We start from the raw sequence: 21539 nt of genomic DNA on the forward strand, positions 1-21539 counted from the left end.
GTCTATAGCCAAGTCCTGAGTTCAAATTTGACCTCAAACACTTGCTAGTTTCATGATCCCCTTGGAAGGCATTTAACTTTACTTTAATTCACTGGAGAAGAAAATGGCAAATTATTCTAGTGCCTTGCCAAGAAAACCCCATGGAAAGCATTAGTGTACTGTGGTCCACAGAGTCACAAAGAATCTGACACAATTCAGCAGCAACAAATTGTTTTCTAAGGACACACATATTTCATTAATATATCCATGATCATCAATGAAGGTGTCCTATGTAATAAGAGATTACTCTTAAGTATTTACTGAGAAAATCATGGGCCCTGGAGCAGATCATTTTATTTTTCCAGGTCTTAGTTCCTCTTTTGGAAAATTGTTGTTTTAGCTGATCACTAAGGTATCATTGAGATCTAAAATTCTATGAACCTAGAATTCCATTTTTTGCACTGAGACATTTTGTAAAGTAGGTTCAGTCTGAAGTTAGTGACCTTCTGACAAGATGTTTGCTGCTCCCAAATTCCATTTCTGTATATTGAATTCTTATGCTAACAACCCACTCTGGGAAGTATATCACTTACAGATGGGTCTTTGATCCAGGCTATGTGTCATTTCAGAGTTATTACTCTTATCCTTTCCATATTACTTTTTATCTCTTCAGGGCAGTTAGCAGCATTTCAGCTTTAACTTCTGTGTTGATAAGGGATATTTATTTGAGATGACATTTTAATAGCATGTGCTCATTTGATCAAAGAAAAAACAAGACGTATCAAGCCTTTTGCAATGTGGAACTTTATCAAAATTTCTCTAGTCAAGACCCAGATGAGATAGTAAGACAAGAAGTCTTGGAGGTTGTTAACCACAAAGACCAGACTGTCTTTTTGAACCTCTATCTGTTCTTCATCCATGCCTTCCTACTCTAAAACCCAAGTTCCTCACCACCATTGCCACCATCAACCACAGGTATGACTATCTGTGTTACTATACAAGTCTATAAAGATATCTTAACTCAGATGCCTCTCTGGAAAGCATTTTTCTTTTTTATGCTAAATGTATCTCTTCTTTTGAGCATACAGTGGAGTAATTCTTTTAATTTAAGAATTGGTTATGTTGTTTAGAACCCTTCAATATAAATGTAGATTCAATTGAAGTGTTGTCTGGTAAAGTGATAGTTCTCTTATGACTTCATGAATCCATGCAGAATTCAGTCATACAGAAAACTCAGAGGAGTGCAACATTAAGTGTAGGGTTAACATATCATGGGAGGCATTAAATCATGATTTAGGTAGTTTATTTTGGCAGTGTTTTTATCAACTTTAATCCAAATGGATATCTACTTTTCTTCTATATGTGTGTTTTTCTCTTTCTTTTTTTTTTCTCTACACCGTTCCTCTTCCTTTCCTCTCCTTTGTTTGTATTAGCCCTATAGCAGGGATCCAATTTATAAATTTTCTTCACTTTATTTTGATTTATTTCTTATCTTTCTTTATTGCTTTGTTTTGTGTGACAGTAGGCACTACAGGAATTGGCTACATTTTCCATCAATAATCTATTGTATATTGGTTAAATTAAATTTTTATTCTGAACTTATAAACAATAAAACAAACATTCCTGTTTATAAATTAGGATAGAAAAAAAATTGTGTGTGAAAGTGAAATTTCAATTATTTTCTTTTTATCATAATAAATTCAATATAAAACTATTAGCAGTTCTTAAAGCTTTCAAAAATTTTCTTGTTATTGACAGTGTTGCTTTTATTATATAAATGATCCTTTTGCCTCTCTTCATTTCATTATATATTTCATCAGTTTATCTAAGTTTTCCTAGATTTCCCTGAAATCATCCATTTTGTCTTTTCTGATGGCACAAAAATTTTCTTTAAATTCATATACCATAATTTGTTCAACTATTTCCAAATTAATTGATGTCCCTTAGTTTCCATTTTTACTATAATAAAAAGAAGTAGCTATGTATGGGTATGTATTTGTGTGTGTGTGTATGTATGGGTGTGTATTTACCTATGGTCCTTTTTCTCTTTCTTTGATATCTTTGAGGTATAGGCTCATCAGTTTATCCCTGGGTCAAAGCATATACAGACTGAATGATATTTGTATTTATAGTTCCAAATTACTTTCCAGAATAGCTATTTTAGCTTCTCAGTGAATTAGTTTGTCTTTTCCCACTGTCCCTCCACAATTCGAAGTCTGCCTTTTTTGGTCATCATTGCCTGTCTGGTTTGTTTAGATTTGCATTTCTTTAATTATTAGTGATTTGGAGCAATTTTATGTAGTTGTTGATAACTTAAGATTTCGTCATTTGAAAATTGTCTTTTTATATCCTTTAGCTACTTATATATTTAGGAATGACTCTTGTTCTATTTTTTTAAACAGCTTCCTAATATATCCTGGATATGAGACTTTTATGAAAGAAATTTGTGACATTACTTCATCTAATTTGCAGCATCCCTGAAAAGGGCAAAATCTGGAAAAAAAAAAAAAAAGGAGCACTTCAAGCATTGTGACATTGCAAATGTTTCCATTATCTTGATAGATCAGAGAATTTCTTAAATATAGTTTGCCTAGGTTTTAGCCAAACATTTGATGAATCTTATGATTTATTCTTGGGACAAAGATGTAGAAGCATAGACTAATTCAGTGTATTACAAACTGGTTGAATGGCTAGTCCCAAAGGTCTATTACATGTCAAACCGAAAGGAGACCTATCAAGAAGCCCTGTGCTTGATTTCACCTTTTTATCAGTGTTTTAGATAAATGAGTAAATTGCATTCTTATTAAATCTTAAATGAAGGCCAAATTGAGAAGAGGGTAACAGTGTGCTGCATGTCAGAGTAAGGATGCAAAAACATCTTATTAGACTATAATATCAGCTGGGTCCAATAATAAAAAAAATGAATATTAAAAAATTAAACATGTATAAAACTAAAATATTATAAGTAAAATCATAATATATGAAGTCAATATTTGGAATCTAAGCACTAGATTGGGGAGGCATGGTTAGGGGAAGTAGTTCATATTTTTAAAAGTTGAGTTAATTCATAGTTCATTATGAATCAGTAGTATGATACAGTAGCAAAAAAAAGTTAATGTTGAACTGAATTGAGAGTAAAAGCTTTCAGGAAGAAGGAAGTGATAATCCATCTGTACTCTACTTTAGTAACATTGTATCTAGAGTATTACATTCACTCCTGAGAACTATATTTTACAAACAACATCGATAAGACAAAAATTTCCACCAAGAAGATTGCCAGAATAGTAAATATGAAGATTATTTTGCCTGCAGAAGAGAAGACTTAGCAGGGGGTAGGATGGTGATGTCAAGTATTTGAAGTGTGGTCATGTGGGGAAAAAAATTATATTAGTTTTGCTTTAGCCCAAAGTACAAAACTAGAAACAGTGGAAAGAAGTTGACAAATTTAGGTTTAATGGAAAGATATTAGAATAGTATAAAAGAAAAATGGGCTATTTTAAGAAGTAGTAACTTCCCTAAATTTTGGAGGCCTTCAAGAAAAGAATAAATGATTACTTGTTGGAGATGTTGTGCAGGCTATTTTTTCTACTGAGATCCATGTTAACTCTAAAATTCAGTGATTATTGGTTTGTAAACAAATAATTGCAGTTTATGGAACTGTGAAACTTGTCCTGATTCTTTCTGGGCTTCCTTCCTGAAGTGGGATTGAAGAGACAAGTATTTTCATGGTACCATGATTTAGGTAAGGTGCAGACTGTTCCTCATCTCCAAATGAGAGAGATAAGAAAAGTACAAAGGTGGAGGTGTGGAGTCAGTGACCTCAAATTTCAGCCTAATGCATTGTATTTTCAATAGTAGTTCTAATTCTACAGACTGAATAATGAGGACAGATTTGATAGGAGAAAGCAAACTAAAGGCAAGGAAACACAGTTCTTTATCTTTCATCCTTATTCCACTAAATGTATACATAGCTTTGTTTACATAGTAATAAACATAATAATAATAATATTTAACTTTTATGTAGCAAAATTTAAGGTTATCACCCTTTCCCTGCACAGGATTTTTCTCTTAGAGCCATAGTTTGCAAAGAATAAACCCAATTCTGTTTTGGAGTTTAGGCTTCACAGAACCTCTTTTGCATGCTGAGTTGGAATGAGGAGGAGTAAAAAACAATGTTTTTAAGTGACTACATGAGAATAGAGTAACAAAGAACTTTACAAATATCTTGTTTGATCCTCACAACTTTGGGAACAAGATACCATTATTTCCCTCATTTTACAGATGAAGAAAGTGAGGTAGACAGAAACTAAGTGACTTGTCCTGAGTCAACAGCTAGCAAGTATATAAAACTAAAATTGAATTTGTCTTCCTGACTTGAGTTCCAGAACTCTACATACTGCAACCCCTAACTTCATGTTGTTCTAAGGAGCCAAGGATTTTTATTTTAAAAAACTACCACTGAATAAAGAAAGCAAAACAGAACTATATATTTGATAATTATAGGATTCATAAAAATTTAAAAAATATGGGACTTCATAGTAGATTAGTGGTGAAAGAGAACCTGGAATTTCTATATTTCAGCCCTTCAGATTGCAGATAAGGAAACTGAATAGTTTATGGAAGAAGATCTCTTCTCAAGGTTACATACTTATTAGTGGCAAAGATGATACTAGCACCAAAAAAAAAATCTTAGTCCACATGGAAAACTAGAAAATAGTCTTATAAGTGGTAATGAGAGAGACAAAGACAATATGTTATTACTATTACCGCTACTACCATCACCACTACCTTTAACTGCTATTATTACTACTACCATTACAATTAATAGTGCTGCTGCAATTGCTATAGCTAACAATAAATTAATAATAATGCTGTAATGATGAGAATAACAACTAGCATTTATATAGTATTTTAAGGTTTATGAATCATTTTACATGTTGCCACATTTGATCCTTACAAATAACATGAGAGGTTGATGCTTCCCATTTTACGGAGGATGATTCCCATTTTTGGAGGATGAAGTTCTGCCTGCAGAGGTAGGCAGAAGTTGAATTACTTATCCAAGCTCCCACAGCTATGAAGTATATGAGGTAGGGTTCCTATTCAGATCTTTCTAACTTGTAATTCAGCAGTCTAAATACTATAAAACTGCTTCATCTAAGTTTTGCAAATAAGGTTCAAAATGAGATAGCTAGGTGACTCAGTGGATAGTGTTCTGGAAGTCTTGGAGTCAGGAAGAACTTAGTTCAATATGCCCTCGCTTACTAGCTGTGTGATGCTGGGAAAATTGCTTAATGTTAACTCTGTTTGTCTTCATACACTGGAGAAGGAAATGGCAAACCACTTCAGTATCTTTACCCAGAAAACCTTTTGGACAATATGGTCCAAGGGGTCATGAAGATCAATCATCACTGGACGAACAAAAACAAAACAAAGGTCTACAATGAGACTTCCCACAAAGAACAGATCTAAAGTAAGAGAATATTAAGTTATCCTGATGGGGATCCTTTCCAAACTATGGCTCTAAGAGGGAAATACTATGAAGAAAAAGGTTCATTTTGGGGAACCCTGATCAATGTAGTCCCTCTAATCAAATTGATGAAATTACAGGGCAGGGACCTTTGTCAAAAAGAGACATCTCCCATGCCACTGGCTTCTGGCTCAGCCATATTTTGAAAATATAATCTCCAGTTCTCCTTTGTGTGCCAAGAATTGGGATGGGGAGAAAGAATCTAGCAATGTTTTAAAGCAATTGCAGTAGACTGTGTGAATATATCATTTGAGGATCAAGTTAAATCTGCTACAATTTGAAAATTGCCAAACTTTTGAAAATAATATAGGATAAAGAACATTTTATTATTCATTACTTCCATTCAGAGGGCCTAAAATATTAGAAAAAAATACATGTTAGAATCGGTTTGTTATCAGTTAATTGATTCATCAACAAGTATTTATTAAGCACCTATTGTGAGTTACACAATATGTTATGTTCTTGGGAAACAGACAAAAATACAGCTTTTACCTTTAAAAGTCTCACCTTCTAAAGGAAGATAATGTTATAATAAAATTGTTAAATATATTATTGTAGATGTTACATGAATATTATATAATATTATAGATAATAAAAATTAAAATATATACAGTATAATTTGGGGAAAGTATTGGTAGCTGGGCTTAGAGTAAGATTAAGGCATTTCTATTAAGGTGACATTTAGATATGGATACTGAGGAAAAGTAAGTATTTCAAGAGGTAGAGGTAAAAAAGGAGTGTATTTCAGGCATGAGACAACTTGAGCAAAAGGATTGAGACAGGAGATAGATGGTTATGTACAGTATACATCAAGGAAACTATCTTACTTGAAACACAGAGTGCATGAAGGTGAATGATAGGCTGGACCCAAATTGTCAAACGATTTAAATGCCAAATGGAGAAGTTTGTATTTTACCTAGAGGCATTAGGTAGTACTGGACTTTTTTGAGTAGGAAAATGGCATAATTAGATGTGTGCTTTAAGAATATTAAGTTGGCAGCTATGGAGAGCCAAGATTAGAGATGGGGAGAGAGGAGATTGGGAGAGTAATTATTAGGCTAGGTTCATGTGGAAAAGAGTTGATTTTGAGTGGTGATTTTGGGAATATAGAAAAAAGGATGAATGGGGAAAATATTATGGAAGATAGATTTAACAAGACTTGGGAAACTGTTCAGTTGTCAAGAAGGTATTGTTCAGCAGTTTTCTAGTTCAGACATTTTCTTTATTATTAACTATGAAATAAGCCCAAATAAGAAATCCCTTTATCAGATTTCCAAAATAACTGTGAAACACATTCAAATATGGAAGCATGCAATTTTGAGAAACATGGTACAAACTCCTCTTACACTTTTTCATTGATTTATTATAATTAAAAATGGGGAAGAAAAGTAGGCATGTTGGCATTTTTCAGAACTCACAGATTGCAAACTACTTGTAGGCGTTTTAAAACAGCTGATTTTCTTGGTACCTAACCTTTTAAAAATGTGTGTAAAAAGAAATTTTATGCATTCATATATGTGTATACATACATGCATATGTAATATGCATATATGATACATAAAAATTAGAAGTTATGCATTATTTTATTTATGATGTTACAAAGTAAAAGCAGCAGCTGTGGCCAGTGAAAAGATCAGGGTAAAAGAGGCCTGATTTAATGAATGAAATTCCTGTTCAGAGGTATCAAATGTACCATAGATGGTATCACTGCCTGTAAAAGCTCAACATACACATGTAAATGCACACACACACATATGAGCTGTCAGTGATTAACAAGTCAACCCCCTTAAGTAGTAGGATAATCTGAAAAGTTAATAGTGAACAGTGTTACAGCTCATAGGGTTAGTTAATTAGACAAAGGCTTCCAGGCAAGCTCTCTGTATTCAGCTCTGATAAAGTGATGGAACCCACTTAAGCAACTGATGAAAAAAGCAGTGTGAATCCTCTTTAAGACAGGAAATGTGGAATGAAATGGAATGAAGCACTGTTGTAGCCTTTAGAAGTTGGGGGTATCCAGTGGCACCCAATGACTACCATTTGTCAATCCAACCGAAGGTGAATACTCAGTGAAAAGCTTGATGTTACTAGTCTCCTTCAGTCTTTATTCTTATTCCTTTCCCAGTCATTTTGAAACTTTCACTATCTACCACTAAACCATTTGTATTTCCAGTGGCGGGTTTTTTGGTTATGCATCTAGATGCATATATGAAGATAAATTTTATTATTGTTCTAGGGTCTTAGTTGTGAATCAGTTATAAATACAGTAGTAGCTACCTGTAGACCCTGAGGTCCTTCCTTAGTATCACATCAATATTCCCTAATATTACAACCCATTTATATCCCTTTCACTGCTCTTACCAAGTTAACTTGCTCTTCAACATGTTATACTACATTGATTATATGGGTGCCATTTATCTGGAACCTACAATTATCTAGGACACAGCTGAGAATCTAAGAAATAGGAAAAAATAGTACACCTTTCAATCATCAAAATTTATGTCATTATTTCATCCACCAAAGCCCTTGCTCTTTACCAAAAGATAGACTGTTAGGGTCCTTGAGGCTCTAACTTGGTGCATACTTATTATTTTAAATACAATTCATTAAAAGCTATTTGCTGCTTACCCACAGGCAATTAGAAAGAAATGAAACTTCTAGATGGAGGCACCCTTAAAGCAACAAGAAATTTGAGCTGTTGGCACAAAAATGAGAGAGGATACAGCAAAAAAAGGTTACCAAAAAAGTAGGCACAAGAACTTAAAATATATATACTCTGAGGCCATTTAATATTAGAAAAAAAGTGACCCTGCATATTGAAATAGATTCTAACAGCATGCTACTATGAAAGGTTAAATTATATTTGTATACTCTATCACAGTATAGAAAATTGTTTAATATTAGATTTCCACTAAAATAGTTAATTTTTAAAGTTCGTATGATATATTATTATATGATAATACTAGATACGAGAATCATCACTATTCTAGAAGACCTTCTTTGTATATCACTCTTTCTGGGTATCCAGAAAGCAAACAACAAAAACAAAAACCCATACCCTCCCATGTCATTAATAATTACTTCTATTTTCAAAATGAGTTCAAGTTTCTAAGATTAGAGCTTTGAAGTTAACCTTCATTTTTAAAATTTGGAATTAAAAATACTGAAGATTAATGTCAATTTTCCATAAATCACAAAATACTGGTATCTTCTCCATTGCTATAAATGGAATATTAGAGTAAGAAATGTGCATCTACTTGTGGTCTATACTGAAGAGCAAAGATTCCCTTGCTTTTCTTTTTGTATGTTAGTGCTTAGCACAATGCTTTGCACATAATTAGCATTTAATAAGTGCCTTTCTATCTTCCCTTCCTTCTCTTTTCCTTCCCTTCCCTTCCCTCCTTTATACTTCCCTCCCTCTCTCCCTTCCTCTCTCCTTTCCTTTCTTCCTTCCTTCTTTTCTTCCTTCCTTCCTCCCTTCCTCCCTTTCTTCCTTCCTTCTTTCTCTTTCATTCTTGTTATCTCTCTTTGCACTTGTTTTTCTTTCTTGTCCTTCCTTCCTCTCTCCCTTCCTCCCTTTTCTTTCCTTTCATCAATCAATAACAATAGCTGGTACTTACATAGAACTTCACCTATATTATCTTTCATTAGAAATCCTGAGATCTTTCCATATTCTTGTCTTACATATGTGTGTGAGTGAATGTCTGTAAAGAATTCTATAATAAAATCTTTGAAGTGGAAGTGTCCTTATATGTCTTGCAATTCATCCTCCTATATTGGACTGAATATTTCTAATAGAAATAAAACTAATAGCTTTATTAGGCAACTTACTCTATTATTGAAAATTTTTATTATCTAAAAATTCTTTCTATTACTGATATAAAAAATCTGCCTTCCTATAATTTCCACTTTGTGTCTTAGTTCTAGTCTTTGGAGTTACTCAAAATAAACATACTGTCTCTTCCACATTGAAAGAGTTAGACTTTTAAGTTAAAGAGCAGTGTGAAATCATTGAAAGTATTTCCCAATTTTCCAAAGGCAATCTAGCTTCTTTTCTTTCTTCTACATAATTAGGATGCCTGGTTCATTTTTCATCTCCAGGGCCTTTCCAAGATATAGATATTGATGGACTAACTCAATAGGCTATCCCTTCAGCTAAAGATCATAATCTGAACAAGATGCATTCTTAATCCAATTTTTTCCCTGTGCAGAATGTTAGGCCAGTCTTTGTATGGATATGGATGTAATTGTAATGGCCCTGTAGTATTTTGGGGGAGGTGTCATTTATAGAATTTTATCCATAAATAAAAGCATATTTCTTGCAAGGAGACCTCAACACAGAATTATGTAGTCATTTTACAAAATATCAGATAAACAGGTCCAATGTTGCACTATTATCCAAAAAAATATATAAAATATACATGTCCGTGTTCATGCCCAACCCTAGAATATAGATGCAAGCTTCTAGGGAAGATTTGGGAATACATGGACAAGAATTACAAAAAGAGTGAATGGATTGTAATCTGCATTGATAAATGTGGTATTCATATCATTGAGATTATAGACTCATCAAAGCATTTCAGTTATACCTATATGAAAGAATAATATGTTTGAAAATAGTTATCATGTTTTCTTACCTCATCAGTTTTCTATACTAAACATATTCAACTCTTCTGCTTTTTATAAAACAGAGATTATAAATCTGGCACATCATGAATATCCCTCTCTAGATGCATTCTAATTTGTTAGTCTCTCAATTAAAATGTTATGTTACCTGAATGTGGTGTGACAGGTATGTGCAATGAGAGATTCTGAGCAACAGAGTTTTAAAGGTAACTACTGTGATTTAGGTTTAACATTTTAGTAAGAATCCACATTACTACTTAATCTGATTTGGCTCATGTTATAACCAGATTCATGGGGGCAGGGAGACTTCTTAAAATGAATTTTGGCTCTGTTTTAAAGAGATAGAAAACACTGTTGTCTAGCCTAAAGGGTAGGTTCAAAATCACATGCTAGCCTTCTGAAATACTTACTAGTACATTATGGAGTCAGGGAACAATAATAACCTAGGGAAATTCATTACCAGTGCTCTGGGTCACATTTCTTACTTTAATTACAATCTTTATTTGCCCATTCTGCTCAGGCTCTGGCCCTTTGGCCTACACGATTTTGCATGGCAAACACAGTCAATAAGGTTATTTTTTGGATGTGTTGCTGTACTTTTGTTTTGTCCGGTAGGCAGAAGGCTCATGTTTTTGAATGATATTTGGCACACGCTGATGTGCAGTTTGCTAGTCCCAGGGTATCAAATATCATTTTTGTATTTGCTACCTAGCTGCCAACTCATGAATTGAACTCTTGCCCCGCTATCAGCTTTTCTAGTATAGGATCTAGTGTTTTCATTTGGGTTTTTTGTTTGTTTCTGTTTCTTCATCTGTTAAGGATACAGAGGCAGGGAGAGGATAGGTACCAGTTGTTACTGGACATCTAGATGTGCATTTTCCTCGAGGTTCTTGCCATTTTGGTCTGCCAATGTTGTAGCCACATACTGCCACTACCTGCAGGGAGTGACCAGGGAAGAAGTGATCAGGTGTTTGCAAGATATAACTTTGCATAAAGGAGGAAACATGAAATGGAATTTTTGAAATCCTTTTTTAGTTTGTTTTGTCTTTTTTTTAATGGTGGGTTGTCCACATGCAAGAATTGCTTGTTCATTATCACTTTCTAAACCTTGCTGCAAATGGTTATCTTAGTCAAGTTTAACACACCCTGGCTCAGCATTGATAACATATATTTATGTTTCCTCCTTGAATCTGCCTTTGTACACTCCTTTTTCAACTGCTGAGTTTCTTTTCTGCAGCAAAAAAAGAGAGAGATAATTAATGATGGTAGAATCTGGTTTACATTGTACAGTTTCATAACAGTAACTAAAATCTGACTGTCAGACATGTTATGTGTATATATTTGCAAAATCAAAAGACATTTTATTATTATTATTTTAAATATGTTAAAGGCAAAAGAAATCACCAGAAGATATTTTTCCCATTTAGATGGATGACTTAAGTCTATATTAGGCATTTCAAAATGATTTTTTAACTGCTACCAAGTTTGCCCTGTTGTGTTTTTGAACAGAGATGAAACATGAATCAGAACTGCATGCAGCATTTCTTGTAATCAAAATCTCTTTCCCCCTTTGATGTTTTCAGGTAGCAAAGTGACAAGTGCCAAGATTCAGAACTGACTATTCTCAAAGCATTGGCTTTTTGCCTGATTGAGAAAAATGGATATAAAGGACCGAAGACACCGCTCTTTGACCAGGGGTCGGTGTGGTAAAGAATGTCGTTATACAAGTTCCTCCCTGGACAGTGAGGATTGCCGAGTGCCAACTCAGAAGTCATACAGTTCAAGTGAGACCCTAAAGGCCTATGATCATGATACCAGGATGCACTATGGAAACCGTGTTTCGGATCTGGTTCACAGAGAGTCAGATGAGTTTCCAAGACAAGGTATGTAGAACTGATCTAACCATTTGTCTCTGTTTTTCTTGCCTTATTTCTAGGACAATGGTGTGTTGTGACTATCACTACAGTGACAATCTGGTTTGCTTTGTATAGCTAACACAATTTGTGAAAATTGAGAGGAACTCATAGGTTTCTGAGCATATAGTGTTAGAATTTTAGTTAAGATCACTATCTCCTTTCTACCAACATACTGAATTAATAGAGAAAAATATCATTTAAGTTTGGATCCAAATTCCCTTTGCATGAAGATTTGGGGAGCCTTCCTACCAGATGTTATGCAGATCATGTTGTGTGATGTAGGTGGAAGCATGACTTTTGATACCTCAAAACTAGAATTTTGACATTTTCTTCTGTATTTCCTTTCTTTGCCTTTGTTAAAAAAAGAGTAACTGTTGAAGGTAATAGGGTTACTAATTAGTTCTGAGGAATTTTTGTCCCCATTCCTCACAATGGAACTATATTGAAGCATTGAAATGAAGAATTAGTTCTTTGGTTGCTTCATATTGCTACATTTAATTTCATAAAATTAAAAATATATATATGTTTATTTAATCAGTTAGCATGATCACAAAGGCTTTAAAAATCCACACTGGTTATAAATTTGTTTCCAAACAACATATTCTAATACAAACTGTTGCCTGTTTAGAATGCCTGCAATATTTATATCTCACAATTCACCAGGGAAACAGTTAAAACTGTGTTTTTGTTGTGATTGTAGACCCTTACTGCATACAGTTTTGCTTTTATCTTGTCTCTCAGTTTCTGAGTAGTCTTCATGTAAATGAAACACATTCTGTAGTTCTAAGAGAAAAAGAAGAAAAAAAATATCATCAACTTGAAAATTACTTGGTGTCAGGTGTCTTTGATCAGCTAGATGTCAAGTAGTTGACTACATTAAATTCTCACCTGACCCTAAAAAAGCACATAGTAAGAGTTTTAAATTCTCAGAAATAGAAGGATTCACAACTGCATCTTTTAAGGTGGCATTCAGCTTCCAGGATGCACAGTTTAAAACAATCTGTTTTGTTTTCCTATGGCAACAGTTCAGTGAGATGCAAATGATTTGAAAGGTGACACATGCATTCACTATATTATACTTTCATTTTTTACTTTAGGTTTGGTCACTGCATGATTGAGAACATCCTTTTAAAAAATATCTCTGTGCTGAGTTTGAGATTTTTCTACCCCAGTCAAATTAAAGGTGCTTTCTGGCAAATGTTTGTTATATTACAGTCCCTAGATTAATGGTGGATTGTGGATTGACCTGAGATTGCTTTCCTTAGTTAATATTTACATCAAATGAAACCAAGACCATGGCTTTTTATTTTCTTATATGCCCTTGTTCATTCTGTTTAATCTTGTCCCTTCTATCGATAATAATGGGAGTTGCTTGGGCAGAATAGGCCCTTGAGCTGATAGCTAGGCAATTAACAATTCGCACATGCAGTGTGTTGTTATTGAGCCCATATTTGTTTGTGTAATGTGTTTGCATGAATTAAAAACTGCAGTCCAAAAGTAGAAATGAAAAGGCCCCAGAACGTATTTGCATATGCAAGTGCAATTTCCATCTGAAGACAACTATGAATTTATGCATGAAAATGTAGTCAGAGTCAGAGTGGATCCTCTTTGATGGGTTCTAAAATTGAACTCTGCAGGAAGTCAATAAGCACATATTAAGAGAGAGGTGGAGGAGAAGTTATGCTGTGAGTAGCAAATGCAACTTTGAACATAGTCACAACAGAAAGGGTTAAAACAAAATTTGTCTGTTAGAAAATATGATAATTTTAAAATGAAATAGTTCTCCTTTCTTATTCTGGTAATGAAAGACCAAGATAAGCTCAATATTTTATTAGTCTGGAGGTATGTTCTCAATTAATATAAAAAATTGATCCTGTGAGTTTTTTCCACTGAAAATCCAGTATACTTTGACACTCAAATGAATCTGTGGTCTTATTGATAAAGATCCACCTCTTCATTCCCATGCCATGAAATGCTTGTCCATATCTTCCTATAAATCTTCCAGGAGTCTACCCATTATGCTGCCTTCCTTCTTCATGATCTGTTGATATTATAAGAGTACCTACATTGCATATCTGCTGTCTCTTACCTTTGCTTTATTAATTATTACTAATTACATATTGATTATTAAAAAAGTCATTATTAGGAATGCCCTACTACCTTTCCTAAGCATATGTCTCCTTGATGACATTTTCATGCTTCTATTGATATTTCTTTATTGATTAATGTCTACTGGATTTTTTGGGTTACTTTTAACATGATTTCTTTAGATCCTTTGCCATGGTATTCCAACAACAGCATTAATAGATGATATTTCTAAACTAAACATAGTGTAAGTCATATAATAGCTTAACAAGTATTTGATGCCTTGCTGAATTATTATTATTATTATTATTATTAACATTATTATTTCACCAAACGTGATTTCACTGGTTTAGAGAAAGTAAGATATATTCCTGCCAAACCTACTCACCAATTTCTAGTCCCACAGAATTATCTGGTTGGCACTGAGAAGCTAAGAGTTCTATTCAGGACCATGTAGCCAGTATGTGTCAGAGATAGCATTTGAATTCAGTTCATTCTAATTCCAGGTCTGGTCTTTCTCTACAAATGTCAATCTGGCTTCCTGTCAAGGTCTTTATGTAGGTCTATGAACTTGGACTTCATTGTTTATTTTTAATATTTTGTGAATTAAATACAATTCAATATAGTTGGTTTCCTTTCTAGTTTTATAAATTTAAAAGCATCATTCACCAAACTGCTAAAGGTATCTATAAAACATCTCCAAAAAATTCAGATTGCCTGTTCTAGAAGAAGATTACTATTAAAAAGAGATGCTCTTTTGCAGGAAAGAATCTCAAGGATATCTAAAGAAATATACAATGCTAAAATGTACTCTATAACTATCTTTTTGATCCATTTTGAATCAATTAATTGTCTACCTACAGTGTCTTTTTAAAGAGATTTCTGCTGATCAGTAAGCTTGGTGAGTTGTCCACTCACTTAAACAAACAGCCACTTTATAATCTTAGAATTTAGTATAGTATCTGGCACATAGTATGGGCTTTACACATACTGGTTGCCTGAGGATCATATGAGATACAATTTGTAAAACACTTAATAAGATCATAGATTTAGAGCTGCAAGAAAACTTCACACTTCTCTTGTTCAATCCCTTTATTTTACCAATAAGGAAATGAATTTCCAAATATACTTAGTGATCTATCTAGTATTGTACAGGTAATATACTTCAGAGCAAAGACTTGAAGCCATATTGCCTGTTGGTTGCCAAACAATATATATTCTGCCAAACAATATATATTCTTCATCCACTTGGATTTCCTTGTGGATGGTTAGACTGAACTCCTTTAGCTGATCATGGATTAAAAAAATATGAAAAACTGGAAGAGATCAAAGATTCTGGAAGAAAAACATGGTTGTCATTAGCAAAATAAAGCCAATATCAATAGCTTCCAATTCATCTTTACAAAATATTTATGAGAATTGTTTATAAGGAACTCCTTTCAAAGTTCCTCAATGAATAGCCTATGATGTATCACATCTTTTTGTTTACACACTTATCTGAAAGGTGCAGACAATGAAAAATTCCATCTTGTTTATTGCTTTAAAAAAAAAAAAAACAACTCTTTGAATAAGCAGAGCCAAACGCTACATGAAAAGCTCTTTCCCTACAAGAACTTCCATGCATATTTTACAATTGTAAAATATTCTTTCAAAGTGACAACCACAAAGTTAATATTGTTTGATGACCCTAATGTCTGTTAAATAAGGCATGGAATAGTATGACATGCTTTCACAAAGGATGTCTGACACTATAATATGTGTCCAGTGCAGAGATCAGTTGGAAAAAGAGTGCCTTAAAGATGGTGAGATGATCCAGATATTCCTGTTTACAGAAAATATTGTGCTGAATATATCAATATGCAAAATATTGTAGATCATTCTAAATGAAACCTATAATTACCCAACGGGGTTAAGCCTGAGATTCTGTAAACTGATTATATAATAAACTTTTTTTTTTTTTTTTTTTTTGCTGAGGCAGTTGGGATTAAGTGACTTGCCTAGAGTCACATAACTAGGATGTGTTAAGTGTCTGAAGCCAGAGTTGAACTCAGGTCCTCCTGACTTCAGAGCTGGTGCTCTATCCACTGACCCACAAAGCTGCCCCCCATAAACTTTTTTTACACAAATATGTTATGTAATTACTAAACATATGAATTGTTAGAGGTTGCCAGTTCACAAAAATGGTGTGTTAACGAGATCCTACTTTCTTTCTGGTAAAAATTCTAGGATATTGTAGCTAAATTCTATTTTTTTGTGTGTTTTTACTTTCTAAAATAGACTATAATAGAATTTTAGAATTCAAAGACTATTACATATCATTTCACTCATTTATAAATTAACTGTTAGAGTTGCGATGGACACTTAGAAAATTATGTGACCTTAGCCAAGCCACTTAATCTACATTTGCCTGTTTCTTCATCTATAAAATGGGAATAATAATAATAGTCTCTACTTTGCAGAGTTATTGTGAGAATCAAATGAAATAATATTTGTAAAGTACATAGTACAGTGCCTGGCATATGAAAAGCATTATGAAAATGTTAGTTATTATAATAATGGCTGCTATTATAATAATTCTACTTCATAATTATTATTGTTATTATTGTAAGAGTGCTGATTTTAGGACTGGGAAAACTTGAATTTTTAATCTGGCCTTTGACATTTCCTAAATTGTGTGAATCTGAACAAGTCACTTGACCTCTTTTGGACCTCAGTTTTCCTGAAGAACTACGCCCAGGATATAGATACTTCTCTATGTTATTTCTTCATTGCATTTATAAAATCATGATTATGGGAACTTCTCCCAAAAAATTCAGACCACACCCTGCTTTTCTTGTGAATCTCTTCTCCACACGATTCAAGAATTCTACCACTTGTAGGGCTTTGAACAAGATACCTTTTGTGCCTCAATTTCCTCACTAGATCTCTGACATTCCCTCCTTTCTAGATCTATGGTTCTTTTGAGTATGCTTTTCCTTTTTTTCACCTTGTAGTAGACATGGTTTGGAAATATTGGAAATAAATAAATATGTGCATTGTGTCAAGTTAAAAAGACTCAGGAAATTCAATTTCTGCATAGTCTAAGGGCTAATCCTTTTAAACTGTTTCCACATTAAACCTATTACATTGTATGTCCTGGGAAGTAGCATGGCTCATCAACAAGGGAAAAAAACATAAGGACTAAATTCTCATCTTAAATCAGCTACTAAATTTCATTATTTCTCCTGATAAGTGATTTTCCTAAACTTTCCTTGCTTTAAATTGTATTATGTGGAAAGTAAAGACTGACTTACAAACACTATAACATTTTCACTTCAAAGAAATCCAAATGTAATTTTTCATTAATAATATTATATAGTAGAGATATCAAGTTGTTTCCACTTGAAAATTGGAAGAAGAAAATAGAAAGAAATTAGCATATCAAAGGTCATGCAAGATAGATCTTATATATATAGTTTGTGATTCCCCGGTGTTGGGGAGCACAAGAAATTGCCAAACCTCAGTAACATCTGGCCCCCATTCACCTACAACTCTTTATTATTGTTCTCTCTCTAGTTCTCTTTTCTCTCTGTGTTCTATCACCTCTTCAGGCTCCAACACTTCTTTATCACCTGTGCTTAGAAAATAGGCCCACAGTGTGAGAATGCTGTTTTAAATTGATATCATTAAACCAGCATATCCTTTCTCCCAGGATCATTCAATGTGACACAACCTAGAAGGATGGTAGCCCAGTTATTAATCTGCTGTATGATATGGGACAAATCCCTTAACATTGAGAATCTTAGACTTCTCAACTAAAAAATAAGAGTATAATAAATTATATCAAAGACCCTTTCTAACTAAAAATCTGTAGCAAGGTGGCTGTCCATGGTAGTAGTAGTTGTTAACTATGAATAGGCTATACACAATAGGCTATAATGTTTAGACTAGTTTTCTGTTTAAAACAAACTAACTCTTTTCCAGGAAAAAGAGGTAGTATTAGAGAGAGAAATGAGAATAAATTAGTTTTCTATACCTTAGACTATAGTCTAGCACTGAGTCATGAGTATTCAATAGGGAAGATTACTTTTATTTAGCCATATCACTTTCTGAATCATGTCTGCCAAAGAAACAACTTTCATGAGGTCTTTTATTTACTTGAAAGAAAAAAGTTTAATATTTATGGTATACTTGGTCATGTTTCTGGTAGTTTATTATCTTATGGATAAATTCCTGACATTTGAAGTTTAGAAATTATTTTCTTACATGAAACTTATTTTTATAACAACATACAGCTTTATTAGGAAATTCCTTCTGTAGAAACTTCATCCCCTAATGCACTTTGAGGATCTCATCTGTAATGCATAGTCTACAACAAGAGTTCATAACTAATTTTTAATATCATGGAGCACTTTGATAGTCTGATGAAATCATGGACACTCAGAATTACTTTTAATAAATTTGTAGTTGAAAGAAATTCTAAATTTCAATTTAGATTACAAATGTAACTTTTCCTCCTCCATACTCATAGATTCCCTGAAAACATATATGTGTATTCATGTAATCTTTAGGATATCAAGACCCCAGAATAAAAATCCATATCTTAAACTACTTGAGAGATTGCATGAGTTGCCCATGGACATACTACTAGAATATGTCATCACTGGGATCTGAATCCAGTTCTTTTTTAAATTAGTATTTACTAGATCATGTATCTTCTGATCTGTTTGTATGAAAGCTAGCATAGCATAAATTGACCCTATATTCATTAATTTAACATAAATTTTGAACCTGTTGTCATCTAAGAATTGATTCATTTTCAACATGTGATAACCTTTCAGAATGATTTTAGAGGCCTTTTTTAAAATTGGGTCTCAAGTTTATGTTCCATAGGGTTTTATGTTTAAGGCTTAAGCCATTGTTTTTAAAAGACTATTTTTGTTGTTGTTGCTTTTTTTGGCTCTAAAATAATTAGGATGTATAGAAGTATATGCTTCATTCAGCCATTTTATAAAATCTAAGTTTTACTATTTGCTGAAAAAGAATAACTTTATCATGTTCTGATCAAGTTTTTTTTTTTTTTTTTAATACATTCTTAGAATGGTTGAAAGTGACCTTGAATGGGTTGTTTGCAGTTAACTCTTCATGCCTCTAGACAGGACTTTACTTAATGTCGTTTCAGGAAGATTCTGTGGTTAATCCTTCTCTTTGAAATCTTCAGCAAAGGCGAGCTTGCACCCTCCCTGCATAACATAATCTGGTGTCTTTTTAATGTCTAGCCTAAATTCTTCCTACTGTAATGAAAGTGCACTGTTTCTTAATCTCATTTTCTGTGAAAATGAAGGAAGGCTGCTCACCCCCACCCATATTATGTTCTGTGCTGAGCAGAAATGTTTTTCCTCCCTCTATTTGTTTCCAATGACTGGCAATGATTCTGACATCTTCAAATCCAGAATTGCTTGTACAGCTTGTTGATAGGGTGTGTATGCCTCCCTACGCACCATATCTTTTGCTTCCAAAGATGAGAATTTCTCACACATCATTTTCCTATTTTTAAAAAAAGAATGATACCATCTAACAGCAGTCATCCTGTGCTGACTTGGTGTAAGAAAGATGTTAGGAGAAATTATTTAGAAAAATACAAATGGGCTTGTTAAAAATCCTTTCTCTAAGGCAAAAAGCCTACTTGGCTATGTTGAATATTTTTAATGCATTTAGACCTTTTGACAAACTTTATTCAAATGATCATTTTTACTTGAGCATTTTATTTACTAAATTAAAATTAGGCCCTTTCTTATGAGTGCTATTTCTAGAATATTCATCTTTTTCTACAATTTGGCTTTTATTATTTTGATGTCTGCATCACACAGATATACTATTCTGTCCAAATTCTGGTTGTCGTTGCTTACCATTCTTCAAAGGTTGTAACTTCTTCAATAAAACCATCATCTGTGTTTGTCTTTTCTTTCCTAAATCATTTCCTGCCATGATCTTTGGTGACTTCAGCAATTCATGTTGATGACCTATATGAAGCTCTTGTCTCATCATTTCACTCTTCTTTATCTCCACTCAATAGTTATCATGTTTAGTATCTTCACACAAAGAATCTTATCATCAATTGGCTCTGCTCTTAGTCTCTTCTCTCTACTTGCCATATATCTGTCAAATTAAAATTTCTAATTCCCAGGTCACACCCCCTTCCCAAACACACCCTCTTATCTCTAAGATAAAGTAGAAATCCTTTGGTTTGACCTTTATATCCCTTCACATCCTGACTCTTTACTATAGACCAAGTTCATATTACTACTAGTCACATGTTCTGGTCAAAGTAGCCTAATTGCTGATGCCTGTATATAACCTTTCATGTCACGTTTTTGTGAGTGCACAAGAAAGCTTCACACCCCTCTCCTTCTTCTTTACCTTTTAGAATTCATGCTGCCATTAAAGGTCCTGCCTGAATGTTACCTCCTACAGTAAGTCTTTCCTTGGAGTCCTGCTTATCAGTGCCCCCTCCAATAAAATTATTTTTATATTTGCTTTAAATATATTTAGCTGTAGAATGTAACTTCTTTGCAGGGAGAAATTGTTCTTATGAGTTACCTTAAACAGCGCAGTACTTGAAATATTATGGGTATTAATAAATATATATCTAATCAATTTACACTGATTTTAGCTAATTCTCACTGCACACTCTCCTCTGTTATGACTTTCATTTCTACATTTTAGACTCTTTAGTTGCCCACCATCTCCCAGTTCATCAAGTTTTGGATGAGCCTAACATAACAGATGGAGGACTACACACAAAATAGGATGTAAACATTCTAATGATGTCCCAGTATGTGTGGATATATATATATATATATATATATATATATATACACACACACATTTGTATGTGCATACACACACTGTGGCACATATATATGTATATATTTGTGTAAATACACATACACACATATATTACACACATCTCTCACATATTTTGTCTACACTCACTTATGCTCTGGGTAGGTTTACTTAATTGTAACCTTCTATCACCCTAATAGGTCTAAATTCCCAAAGCTATGCCACCAAAACCCATAATCACTTGCTCAGGGTGCTAGGGATTATCATGTTAATGGGAAATATACTTCCTATATTTATCATTCTAGCTCCTGAGTCTCTATCCAATATACAGTCTATATAAACAGACACAAGATAATATATACACAAAATACAATATTCATAAAACCCAAAATAATTTTAATTTTTAAACAAAATTTTCTAACAAATATAAAAATTATATACTATAAAATATATTATATATTAGAGCAAATGCAAAAATAATAAAATATATGATCATACATACATAAAGTTGAATCACACATGAAATGCACTCTACATCTATGGTGAAAGCGTGAACAATCACATACAGGATCCTGACAGGG

General features: G+C 33.3%; 1 protein-coding gene across 2 annotated transcripts in view; it reads left to right on the top strand.

Annotated features, from left to right (window-relative positions):
* TENM2 (teneurin transmembrane protein 2) overlaps positions 1 to 21539 on the top strand; it is a 1239558-nt gene that overhangs the window by 232765 nt on the left and 985254 nt on the right. For both annotated transcript variants that reach the window (XM_051978860.1, XM_051978861.1), the window contains exon 2: positions 11716 to 12015. In XM_051978860.1, the coding sequence (XP_051834820.1) occupies positions 11790 to 12015 (226 nt within the window). In that variant the 5' untranslated portion in view covers positions 11716 to 11789. The remainder of the gene's footprint in view (positions 1 to 11715; positions 12016 to 21539) is intronic.

This window comes from Antechinus flavipes, chromosome 2, assembly GCF_016432865.1.
Source record: "Antechinus flavipes isolate AdamAnt ecotype Samford, QLD, Australia chromosome 2, AdamAnt_v2, whole genome shotgun sequence".
NCBI classification, from domain to species: domain Eukaryota; kingdom Metazoa; phylum Chordata; class Mammalia; order Dasyuromorphia; family Dasyuridae; genus Antechinus; species Antechinus flavipes.